The following is a 13,056-nucleotide window of genomic DNA, read 5'->3' as shown; positions in this document are numbered from 1 at the left end:
AATGAAGGACAAAGCTTAAAACCATTCAAGGTTAAGCTGTGATCTTTTTTTCTGTTTATAATTAACACTTTGTGAGTTTTTATGTCAAAAAATAGCTGATGAGCTTTATCTCCATATTCTACCAGTTGGTGGTGGTAATGCATCATCATTTGAATATACTAATAACAGAGTTACATTAACTGATGATACTTAGTTTAAACAATCATTCACCACACATTTATTTAACTCGGCTTGTTAACTAAGCATCACTCCATTAGCAACTGAACTAAACTGTATATTCTGAGTAAACTTAACTTTTTTATTTCTTAAAAATAAAAATATACCTTTCAATCAATAGAGGTTGGTGGTGTACCAGGGGCAGGGGGGTGACTTCTGAACTGGGTTTTCCTCTTCTCTGCTTCATCTGTGGGGGAGGGAAAAGAAACAGAAAACACCAAGACAACAGTAACTGTTTAGTTGTCCTGGCAGTTGAACAGAAATTGTAATGTCGGTGAAATGGATTCAGTTTTGTTTACTGATATTTTGCAGTATTGAAGTCTGTGTGATAAGGGTCTGTAGATTGGCCTCCCTCCATTCGCCAACCTCTAGCTCCCTTGTTAAAGAGAGAATGTGTAGTTTTAAGCCTCCTATTATTTCAGCAGACACTTTTCTGCTCACATAGTTCATATTTGTGAGTTACCTTAGTTTCATCTATGAGCTCACTGCACACCAGATTGTATGATCGCCGTACACAAAGGGTTGTGCGTTTTATGAGACTGTGGCATCCCAGTGAAAGAGGAATCTAATGTGATGCTTAGGAATGTCTGATTTGTCTCATCAAGCAAGGCGCACATCAGCCTGGGATGAGAGGCTGGAGCTTAAAACAGGGTTAACTCTTCCTTCGGTTGATGTGTGTTGACATGACAGCAAGATTTCAGAAAAACTCATGAAATTTTTTAACAATACTTTCAAATATTGTAGATCGTGCTAGACACTCAATGAAACACATGGAGGTTGTATTTCATTCTACCGAAGTCCTCTTTTATTTGAAGAAAACTCATTGCAGATTCATGCTAATAACTTTGAAACAGTTACAACAACATATATAAAAAAGTGGGCTTTCAACAGTCACCTACACGTGAAGTCCTCTACCCCACCACCCTCAGAAAAAACATACATTTCATGTTGTTCTCTTTTTTCTTTACAACTGTGAAAGAGTCATGGATTCACTGACTCTTACTAAATGACCTCTGACAGTCCCCCATTTCTAAAAAGGAGTTCAAACTAATAGAAACAGACTGATTTCCCTGTAGCCTCCTTCAATTCACCTAAATTGTCACATGTGTAATCCTGCACTCACACTGTATTATTTTTGTTATACCTACTCCACTTTGCATACAGAGCTAACACATTAACTGAAGATGCCATTGTTCCAACGCTCCACACCACCATCTCCCGCCTGGAACAACAGGGGCGTTATGCCAGGCTGCTCTTTGATGACTTTAGTTCTGCTTTTAATGCGATATTCCCTGACAGACTAATATGAAATCTGTTGGATATCGGACTTCCTTTTATCATCTGCTGCTAGATCAGAGGGGAAGACTGAAGAATGTTGGAGGGCTGTGGAAAAAATAAAAGATTACATAACAAAGGTTCATTTTCACATTTTTTTGGGGTCCAATTCTCTTTTTGCTTTATACATTCCCCCTTGTCCTAAATTATTAGGCGCTACAATAATATCTCCTATCATCTCTATGCTGATGACATTCAGTTATACTGTTCTTTTAAAGTCTCTGAGTTTTATAAATTGTCTTGTTTAAGTAATTGCCTGAGAGAAATCAAGCAATGATTAAACGACAAGTTCCTCCAGCTAGACTGATAAAAAAAAACTTTAATTATTGCTCCCAACCATATCTTTTTACTTGTTTTTACAAATCAGTTTTAAATCGTTTTCAGACTGTACAAAATACTGCAGCAAGACTCTTAACATGCACCAACAAAAGATCTCATATCACCCCAGTTTTGGCCTCCCTTCACTGGTTGCCTGTAAGTTTTAGGTTTCATTTTCAAATTTTACTTCTAACCTTTAGGGCCCTACATGGTCAAGCTCCACAGTATAGATATCTGACCCGCTGAAACTGCATTCATCTTCCCAAGCTCTAAGGTCATCAGGTCAACGATCGCTGATTCCCCTAGCACTCGATGGAAAACTTGTGGTGATCGTTCCTTTCAAGCAGTGGCACCACAGTTGTGGAATTCTCTTTCACTGTTTTTACACTGTACTGACCCCACTGATTCTTTTAAAAAGCAGCTGAAGATATTTTCAAATAATTTGTTGTTTTTATGTTGTATTTTATTGTTTTACATTGTCCAGCATATTGACTGTTACCTGCAATGCCACTTTCTGACCAACAGATGGCACTCTTACAAATACCAAATCAGATTTGGTATCTGTAGTCACTAGTCAGACAGTGCTTGTGTCATCAGTGTCACTTTAACATTACAAAGTGTAAAAACAAGTAGAAGATATTTACAATAAGCAGACCTCAGTGCCGAAAATTTAAAACACTGAAAAGCAGGCCAACTTTGTGTCATCCTCCGAATGCTTCATGACACTCTTAGACAGTTTTTATCCTTCAAGGCTGATTTGACTAAGTTATAATGTGTACATGGTTTTATTTATTTACTTATTTTACTTAAATTCACCAACTCATCACATTTATTTCGACTTACTTTGCTCCAGCCAGCTGTGTTTTTGTGGTCACGCGGGCATCGGACCTTTAGAACCTTTGTGAATTGGTCAAAATCCAAAATAAATTCAAACTTGTGCACCCAGTTCTTTTTTAAGTCATTAAAGATGCCATGATGGGTATATGTAAACTTCTCACTGTGATCCATTCAAATCAAGATTCTCAGGCGGGCTGAACCCAGGCAAACTTCCCAGTGGAATCTACTGCCATCATGTGGTCATTGATGTGATTACAGCATAATTACATTTATCGCTAAAACAGTTTGAACAGTTCTTATTGTAATTTTTTCTTTGCGTTACTTTGTTTCTTTAGCATTGTACTTATATTGACAGTGGTGGTGTTTTTTTGTTTTGTTTTTGTTTGTTTGTTTTTGTTTTGGGGGTATTCAGCGACTGAATTTTGAGCCGCTGCGATTTACGACACCAATGACAAAGCTACGACAGCACAAGCAAGAAAGCCGTAAATGGTTGTGTTTGGGGCTGGAGGAGGTCATTAGAAAGTGAGGAGTTAAATAGGGGTTGGCTGTCAGGGAGAAGAGACCCTCGGTGTAGGTGTAGTTCTCATGCTGGTGTAAGTAATACATTTATTCACCAGCTCTGTATAGTATCCCAACCGCTGCGAAATGCTTCGTCTGATCCTGCGGCTCAGGCCGTCCTCCGGGCTCCGGTGTCCCCGTGCCCTCCCGGCCGGGCCTGCTGCACTCAGCTCCCGCTCTGCTCCCGGAACCAGCTGTCTGAGACGGCTTCATTATGGAGCGGGGTCCCGAGCCGCCTTTCTGGACTCCGGCTTCAGCTACAGAGCGACTCTTCTGCGGTCTCCCCACCTAGCAGGTGGATGTCAGTGCAAGCGCTTCTACAGCCTGCCGCCACACCAGAAGGTAACGCTACCGGAGCCGGTGTCAGGTTGCTATAGCACCCATGTTCACCGCGTTAGCTAGCTTGACCTCCCTGCCTGTTGCAGAGATCTGTTAAAAACGCTTTATTTGCTGGAAATCCGGCTCTTCCCTGTGTGAGGTTAGCAGGAACTGTTGAACGATTAGTTTCTCCACTGTTCACTGGAAACACTGTTGTGACTGTGCTGCGGTTCTCCTGAATGACACCAATCCGTCAAACCTGACTTGTGTGCCCCAAACACGGAGGTCATAGGAAATACTTTGGCTATAAAACACATGCCTGATGGTGCTGAGCAATACTGCAAAATTTGGTATTGATCCCGATACCAAGTAAATACAGGGTTTCGGGTTGCCAGTCCCGATACTTGTAACCTATAAAGACAGCTTAAGTAGGGAACAGCAGTATGTTATTGTTTATGAGATGATTCATCATAAATTTGCAAATTGTGAACAACTTTTAATGACCACTAACTGACTGAGCTTTACCTTCCATAATGGCTGTATTTTGTTTCCACAACAAAGTACAGCTTTTAGCTTGTCGTGTATTTTGAAACCGTTTTTTTTAGACTTGGAATATAAATGTACCTTTCTCTAAAGCACTGTTATTTAAATGTGCTATACACTTACAAATAACAAGGATGTGACAGTCACCGCGAAAAGGTTCAGACACCTTTCAGAGCAAATGTTTGAGGTATATTTTACTTTCTCCAAAAATAATTGATCTAACACAGAACTTAGATCTTAGACATTAGAAGTAAATTATAGGTTGTATCACGATCTGATCCCAATATCAGTGTTTGTTTCAGTACTATCTATATTTGTCTCTGTCTGAGACATTTTAACACAGCGCATTCATTGTAAAGTTTTAAAAAGACTAGATTCATACTTTGTCACTTTCCCCAAGTGTATTGAAGTCAATTAGAGCAGCTGATTTGTGTTCTCCTCTGCTGCATTAGACAGAGGACTTGGAGGGAGCTGATGGTTAATTGGTTGTGGAACAACTTCAGGAACTGCTGAAAACATGAAACAATTATAACCTGGGAAGTCTGACATGCTCGTCCTCCAATTTAAGTGACCTGCTGGTTTATACCTCTTTGTCAGTCGGGAGTGCTGCATGTGGAAATTACATGCTGTCCCCTAAATCATGAAACTGGCAGCTTCACTTTCCCCTTACAGTCCAGAGGTGTGCTCGTTAGGTTAATTGAACATAGGTGCAGATTTGAGGTTGTGAGCCTGAATGAAACCCTCCATTTTTGACTCTAAAGTGGAAGACTTCTCAGTAGTCCTTCTACCTTTGTGTTACTTCACCAATAGCATGTCATTCATCTTTGCTGTTATATAAAAAAAAAACTCTATAAAAATCAGCTGTGGTGAAGTGGATGTAGGTCATTTTATGGGGCAATGAATGAGGTGATGATGATGATGTAGCAACAGCAGTTACAACACCTGACTTTTGGCACTTTTTTGACTGGCCTTTTGAAAAGTTCCCAGTGAGAATACTCTAAAAGGATGTTACAGATAATTTTTTTTAATTTTAAGTTTTAGGTTAAACTTTGATTATATTCATTTGCTTGTTCTTCAGGTGGAGCTTCCTGCACTGTCGCCCACCATGCAGACAGGAACGATCGCTCGCTGGGAGAAGAAGGAGGGGGAGAAAATCAGCGAGGGTGACCTCATAGCTGAGGTTAGGAGCCGCGTGTGCCCACACTGCCACAAAATGCGATCGTGGTGTACATTTCTAATGTTGCCTCTCTCTTTGTAGGTAGAGACAGACAAGGCCACTGTGGGATTTGAGATGCTGGAGGAATGCTATCTGGCAAAGATCCTGGTTCCTGAAGGAACCAGAGATGTCACCGTTGGAGCCGTGATTTGCATCACAGTTGACAAGTTAGTGTGTTTGGACAGTCCAGATTCAGAGCTGAGGCCTGTTAGTTCACTGGTGGTTGTTCTTTTATAGTAATGGGACGAATTAATAGTTGAAAAACATTAAATGGGGAGCACTCTGTTTTGATAGTGGCAAAATGCTGCTTTTATTATTATTTACAGTCCTTTAAGTGCATCATTAATCCTAGAGCTTTAACAAACATGACTTCTACATTTGTTATGTAATGTAATGAAATGTGCTATATCAATAAAATTGCCAGGTGCCACAATCAAATATGGGAGGTTAAAAGCTGACAGGGTGCCGTATGGCTCGATGCAGTTGTGTCAGTTTTTACTCATTATTTGTGGACCTATTTTCCTCTGCAGCCCTGACTTGGTCTCAGCCTTTAAGGATGTAACACTAGATTCAATCAAAGCAGCCGGTGCCACTCCTTCACCTACTGCCTCTGCTCCGCCTCCACCACCCGCTGCTGCTGCGGCAGCTCCACCTGCAGCCCCTGGAAGCTCTTATCCCGCACACATGAAGGTAAGTGAGCTCTCCCATAAACGAGTTCGGTCAGAAAGCCGTAGATTTGTGATGTAGACAGCATCTGTGTATGATGCTGTGTTTTGCGCGCGTAGTCTTGGTTTGATCAGGGTTGTCCAGGATCACTGTATCAGGGCAGTGAAGCGGGTACCACTATGGACTCTTCTGATCATGCGTCAGATTTTACTACTTTACTACAGTGTGTGGAATTAAACAGTTTCCATGTATCTGTTATATCGCCAAAAGTTGATTCTGTTCATCTGGACGTAGCATTTTGTGGGAGAAACGTTTCGTCACTCATCCAAGTGACTTCTTCAGTCTCAGCTGACTGCAGGTTTCCCCAATCTTATAAACAGTACATTTGCATAATGACTGAAACCAGCCCACTGAAGGAACAATGGACTGTGAGGTCAGTTCCTTAATCTTAATTATGCAAATTCTCATGACCCTTGATCAACAACCACTGACCAAAACCCACTGATCAAAAACCACTGATCAATGGCCATGAGTACCATTCACAGAGAGTTGGGGAATGGCTGCAATCACAGTATTGTAAGATGGTGACAGATGTACCCTTAAACCCCCTCCTCGATTCAGAGATGGTCTTTCCCTTTTCACGTAAATGGTCTCCTTGACTCCGCGCTCAAACCAGCGTTCCTCCCTGTTTAGGATGTGAACATCCTCATCCTTGAAAGAGTGTCCACTGGCCTGTAGGTGTAAATAGACTGCAGAGTCCTGGCCTGATGAGGTAGCTCTTCTGTGTTGTGCCATCCTCTTCGCCAGAGGTTGTTTGGTTTCTCTGATGTATAAATCCTGGCAATCCTCCTGGCACTTAACAGCGTACACTATCTTACTTTGTTTGTGTCGGGGGACCCGATCCTTGGGGTGGACCAATTTTTGGTGCAGCGTGTTTTGGGGTTTAAAAGCCACAGAGACCCGGTGTTTAGAAAAAATGCGTCTCAACTGCTCTGATACTCCCAGCTTTGACAAAAGCCCAGCTGGGATAACCACATTTACTCAGGGCCTTCTTGATGTGCTGTTCTTCTGCTTCCCTGCCTGCTGTGTCTGTTCGCTCTGTGTTGTAGCGTCCTGATGACACCCAATTTATGCTCCAGTGGATGATGAGGGTCAAAGCTTAAATACTGATCCGTATGCGTAGGTTTGCGGTACACATCAGCTTTTAGATGTCCCCCATTACTGATGGAAATCTCATAGTCTAAGAAGGCTAACTTGCCATTTTTAGACTGTCCTATCTGTTATATTTTGAACTTTCTCTATTTGAAGGACTTTTTTCTTTCTCTTTATTTAAAAAAAACAAACAAAAATAATGTCACACCACTTCATCATTTAATCAGAGGGAGCCATTCGGTCCCTTCAGGGGTCATCTTGAAGAAATTTTCTCTAGACCTTTAACAGTGTTTGTAACTTGACTAGATGCTGAAGAGGTTGTGAGTCTTTTTCAGGTCTAGTATTTTTCACATTTGTGGGAATTTGTGTTACAGATCGCACTTCCTGCTCTTTCTCCAACCATGACGATGGGAACAGTGCAGCGCTGGGAGAAGAAGGTCGGAGAGAAGCTGAGCGAAGGAGATCTCTTAGCTGAGATCGAAACTGACAAGGCGACCATTGGTAAATCCAAACGGATTTGAACACATCGAACCTAAAGCGTCTCCACTTTCAGCACTACAGAGGAAAAAGTATTTATATGATCTTACTTTTAATATAGCTTGGTCCTGTGTGTTTGCATACAGGCTTTGAGGTGCAAGAGGAGGGGTATTTGGCAAAAATCCTGGTGGCAGAGGGAACCCGTGATGTTCCTCTGGGCGCGCCGCTCTGCATCATTGTAGAGAAGGAAAGCGACATTGCCGCTTTCAAGGATTACGTTGAAACTGGGGTGGTTGAAGTTTCCACACCACCTCCACCTCCAGCACCGGTGAGACTCACAGAAAACCTGCACTTTCAAATAAGAAGTCATTTGGCTTTTGTACAGTTTTAAGATGTCTTAAGAACACTTTGTTTATGTTGTAGGTCGCAGCTCCAGCTGCTGCATCACCCAGTCCTGCTCCACCAGCAGCAGCTGCTGCCCCTGCAGCACCCAGAAAGGGTCGTGTGTTCATCAGCCCGCTTGCCAAGAAACTCGCTGCCGAGAAAGGAATTAACCTGGCTCAAGTCAGCGGTACGTAGCTGGACCTATGTGATGGACGAAGAGCGTTTGCTGAAGCTTTTACATTTTAACTTTTTCATTTTAAATACTCTTTTGTTCAGGGTCTGGCCCTGATGGACGCATCACCAGGAAGGATATTGAGAACTTTGTTCCACCAAAAGCCGCACCTGTAAGGGAAACCCATACTGTTGAGTCACATTAGTGCCCATCAGCCCAGTTAAATCATGTGTAACCATTCTTATTGTTTAATGGTCCTTTTCTTAATACCGATGTAATACGGACAGTCTGATCAATAAGTCCATGTCAGTCATGCCCATTTTCCTTTTAAATTATACATTTAGCTGTTGCAGGACAGTGATTTATCTGTTTTGGCAAATAATCACAATTATTAATTAATTTCTTTTACCTCTGTTTCTGTTGTCTGTAATGCAAATTAAATCTCTACGTCTGCAGGCTGCTCCAGCTGCTCCTGCATTTGCACCAGCCCCTGCTGCACCAACTGGCACCTTCACAGACATCCCTATCAGCAACATCCGCAAGGTGAGCACCACCACACACCTGCCTCTTGATGGGCCATTACATTCTGTGATGACTTCCGCTGCTAGCAGTCGGTGCATTAGCGGCTCCTTCTGTGCGGGGTGCTGTGCTGGTGTATTGAGAGCTTGGAGGCAAATGTCCCGAGGAGATTTCAGTGTAGCTCTGTTATCTCTGACCTGTGCTAACACATTTTGCCCCACAGGCGGGCACTCCATTTATCAAAACAGACCCAGCCAGCACACCTCATTCCTCTTGGTGATGAATAATGGATCAAAGCTAAAATGCATATATTTGTCTCTCCTGCAGGTCATTGCTCAGAGGTTGATGCAGTCCAAACAAACCATCCCCCACTATTATTTGTCTGTAGATGTCAACATGGACCAAGTGCTTGAGCTTAGAAAAGAACTCAACGCTGTGAGTTTGTGCTTTGTAATAGAGGTGTAACTGTAGCTTTGTTTGTATCACTGCACTAAAACCTCATTTCCAGCATCTCAAAAACGATTTCACCCTCTTCTCTCTGCAGGAGGTGAAAGCCCAGAATATCAAACTTAGTGTGAATGATTTCATCATCAAAGCTAGTGCTCTGGCCTGCCTCAAGGTTCCTGAATGCAACTCGTCCTGGTTGGACACAGTCATTCGTCAGTGAGTAAAAACTCATTAAGAGCCACATGGAGTTTAGTTCCTATAAGCAGCAAACAGAAAACACGTTCTCCTGACTGTGGAAATATCCATCTTGCTTTGTATTCCCAGCCATTGTCTCTTTGGATCTTATCTTTAAATGAGTGCATGCATCACAGAGTGTGTTTACATGCCGTTGGGGAACATTACGCCAGTAAGTCATTTAAATGATAAAACCTTGTTACTGAAGGCAGAAACCATCACAGCCGAAAGCAACTAGTGCAGACTGGTGGTTCTCTCACAGCAGCCGGGACGTGTACAACCACAAGATAGATGCAGAGAAATGAAGTTAACTTGATAGGGAAGTTTTAAAATTTAGATTTTTAATTTCAAGATAAATTAACTTTATTTTGTTTTAATTATTGCGCTTGATTGAAACATTTCAAAGTTGGGCAGCATGATTTTAATAATCAAAGACAAAGTCTCATTAGCACTGACGAGGTGTCAGTTTATTTGCAGCAGAGGTGAGAGTAGCAACATGAAATTACATGATTTCTAACATTGCTTGTAGCTGAAATTATTTCCATTTTTTGTGCTGTTTAAGTGTACATGAAATCACTTGCACAGTAATCAGTTTCCTAGACTGCGTGAGACTTCTTTCTTTATTTTAGTTGTTAAGATGAAGTGTGCAGTATTGATCTAGAATGATAGTGGTTTACACATTCGCCCAACAAGCAAAACATCCCAGTAGGAGACGCAGATCTCTTTGGGTTTGTGTCAGTAATGGCATCTGGTATAAAAATGTGCCAAATCAAAACATGCGGAGCTACTTGCTGTGGCCACCTTTTGTGAATAACAGAGTGCCTGAAAGCAGCTTGTTGACTTAGAATAATAATGCAATATCTCCCTCAAGTGCAAAGTGCAATAGTTAAAATGCCTTTATTAGACCTCCCATTATATCGGTGTGTTCCACTGCCTACTTGTATCATTGTTAATGCTGCTATTAGCATTATTTACCTCCTCTATTTATAGTTATTTATGGTAGTATAAAACATATTGTTATACTTTTATTCTAATAAGAGTGCCTGTCTGTAAATATAAAGTTCACCAGTGCTTCCAGTTGTGTTGTATGCTTGTGCTTAAATGACATGTAATCTTAATAATGTGATATTTCTCGGGTTGGCAGTTTCAGTTTTGCCAGCAGAGAGCGCTCGGAATAAGTCTTTCGGTTTCGAAAGGGTCGCCTTGAAGAGAGAACTGTGCCGGCATCTGTAATGACTTTATTTATGTTTTCCAGGAATCACGTGGTGGATGTGAGTGTGGCCGTGAGCACAGCCAGTGGCCTCATCACGCCCATAGTGTTTAACGCCCACATCAAAGGACTGACCTCCATCTGCTCAGATGTGACTGCTCTCGCTGGCAAAGCAAGAGACGGCAAACTGCAGCCTCACGAGTTCCAGGTAAGGCTTTTTAATATTCTGAGTGAGTGATAATTTCTTTTTTTTCCTTTCTTCACAAACCTAAATTGTCCTCTTTATTTTCCCAACCAGGGAGGTACATTCACGATCTCTAACTTAGGCATGTTTGGCATCAAGAACTTCTCGGCGATAATCAACCCTCCTCAGGCTTGCATCCTCGCTGTCGGTGGCTCAGAGAAACGCCTCATGCCTGCTGACAATGAAAAAGGGTCTGTGCACTGACGACAGTAATGTAACAGAATGGCATGGTATCATTTTAAACTGCCGTCTAATGCAGTGGGTCCTTGCAGGTTTGACGTAGCCAACATGATGTCGGTGACGCTGAGCTGTGACCACCGGGTGGTGGACGGCGCGGTCGGTGCACAGTGGCTCGCAGAATTCCGCAAGTTCCTGGAGAAACCCGTCACCATGCTGTTGTGACGAGACTGTACTGCCATCAAACTGCAGCAACAGGCAGAGGCTTCTCACTGAAGCGATCCGATTGGTCTAAACTGGTCTGGATCCTCCCGTGATTGGCTAGCCCTGGCACCAGGTCACTCCCTATTACCCAGAAGGGGAAGAGGCAGGACTCACTCCGCTTACTTGTCTGTCTCGCTTTCTTTCCTACCGATCTGTCTCCCCTCTTGCGCTTTCTCACCTATACTCTATTTATTGTGGCCCCCATCTTACACGAGACCAGAATTAGGAGCAACTTACCCTAGAAGAGCAACTGGCTGTGCGTCACTAAAAAGGGAAGTGTTACATGTCAAAGCAGAGAGCAAATCTATCCCGTATACCCCTATTTCTGCCAACTTACATACGGGAATCTGTGAATGTTAGAAAATAGGAAATGCTATTTGTGGATAAAAGATTTAAAATGTTTGTATGCTTGTTGGGGATCTAAATGTTGAGGCTCACACAGATCTACACACCTGTCCCTGTTATGATCCCAGACACTCAAAATACAAGATGTTTTCTGTAGGGAGGGGGAAGCTAGGGTTATGTATATTCACTATGGATGGAAAGAGTTGTATGTGTATATTTGTATATGGTGGTGAGACGTTTGGATAAAACAACTCAAGCTCTTGGGAGACCTCACCATAGAACTTATTAACTGTATAGCTCAGAATGAAAAAGGCTGCCCTTACAGGAAATATCGAACGGTTTTGCCAATTTTCTCTTCAGCGGGGATGTTTTTCTAGTCTCAAACATTCTGTATTTCACAGCTGGAACGCACAAAGGTGGTGCTGGATGCTATTTGTAATTTGAATAAACTGGGTGAAGACAACCTTGTGCCAGAAGCTCCTTTGTTTTGTGTCATTGTTGTTGGTAGACTTGATGTAAGATTGTATTCACACACGGTGATCTGCCCAAATCGAAGTGCAAGTGACGTACCTTGCTTGGGCATTGGTCTGATTGCAAACGACACCTGAACCTGGAGCCTCAATGACCACATTGGTTCAGGTATGTGGATGACACCTGGGTGAAAATCAAATCTCAGGATGTGCCACAATTCATTGATCACATTAACTCGGTGGACCAACACATCATCGCCAGTGAGGATATGAAAAGTGAAAGGTTAGCCTTCTTAGACTGAGTTTTCCATCAGTAATGGGGGACATTTAAAAACTGATTTGTACCATAAACCTGCACATACGGATCAGTATTTAAGCTTTGACTCTCATCACACTGGAGAAGAAACTCCAGAGTGTGATCAGAACGTTACAACACAGCGTGGATATCATTCCCACAGATATGGTGGACAGGGGAGCAGAAAAGCATATCAAGAAGGCCCCGAGTACATGTGGTTATCCCAGCTGGACTTTTGTCAAAGCTGGAAAGGCACCTAAAGAAAGCTCCAGGCGATCCAGGAGAGAAGGACAACTGCTGTCTAAGCGAAAACCTTTAGTGATCCACAACGTACCATTTCAGTCAATTTTTCATGTTAGAAATACAGGAGGATGATGAATCAAAGGAAAAGCCTGAATGTTTGACTCCTACAGTGAGTGGAGCTGGTGGATGTGTCTTTGTGTGTGTGGTAGCGGGGGAAAAAGAATAAATCATCTGTGTCTAATATCTGTCCCTATCATCACCTTCATCCTTCGAAGCATTTCTATGTCAGTGGGAGTGCCTCCATCTGAAGAACTTAATAGTTTAATAATGCCATAAACTTTGTAGTCCAGATCTTTTTTCCCTTCATATGTTGGTGCTGTTCTGGGTGCGGATGGTGTTGGCATTTATTAAAATCC

The 13,056-nt window shown here is 42.3% G+C and overlaps 1 protein-coding gene across 1 annotated transcript; it reads left to right on the top strand.

The window, feature by feature from the left end:
* The first annotated feature begins 3,168 nt into the window (after nt 1-3,168).
* On the top strand, nt 3,169-12,100 carry dlat (dihydrolipoamide S-acetyltransferase (E2 component of pyruvate dehydrogenase complex)). The gene is made up of 14 exons (XM_006800004.3): nt 3,169-3,606; nt 5,204-5,305; nt 5,384-5,508; nt 5,872-6,031; nt 7,534-7,660; nt 7,783-7,964; nt 8,060-8,207; nt 8,297-8,364; nt 8,649-8,735; nt 9,039-9,146; nt 9,256-9,374; nt 10,648-10,810; nt 10,901-11,037; nt 11,119-12,100. The coding sequence occupies exons 1-14, from the start codon at nt 3,352-3,354 to the stop codon at nt 11,246-11,248; spliced, it is 1,911 nt and encodes a 636-aa protein (XP_006800067.2). The 5' UTR covers nt 3,169-3,351; the 3' UTR covers nt 11,249-12,100.
* The last annotated feature ends 956 nt before the right edge of the window (nt 12,101-13,056 follow it).

Source organism: Neolamprologus brichardi, chromosome 10 (assembly GCF_056152115.1).
Source record: "Neolamprologus brichardi isolate AB-2024 chromosome 10, ASM5615211v1, whole genome shotgun sequence".
NCBI lineage: Eukaryota > Metazoa > Chordata > Actinopteri > Cichliformes > Cichlidae > Neolamprologus > Neolamprologus brichardi.
This window is presented reverse-complemented; position numbering and strand designations above follow the sequence as displayed.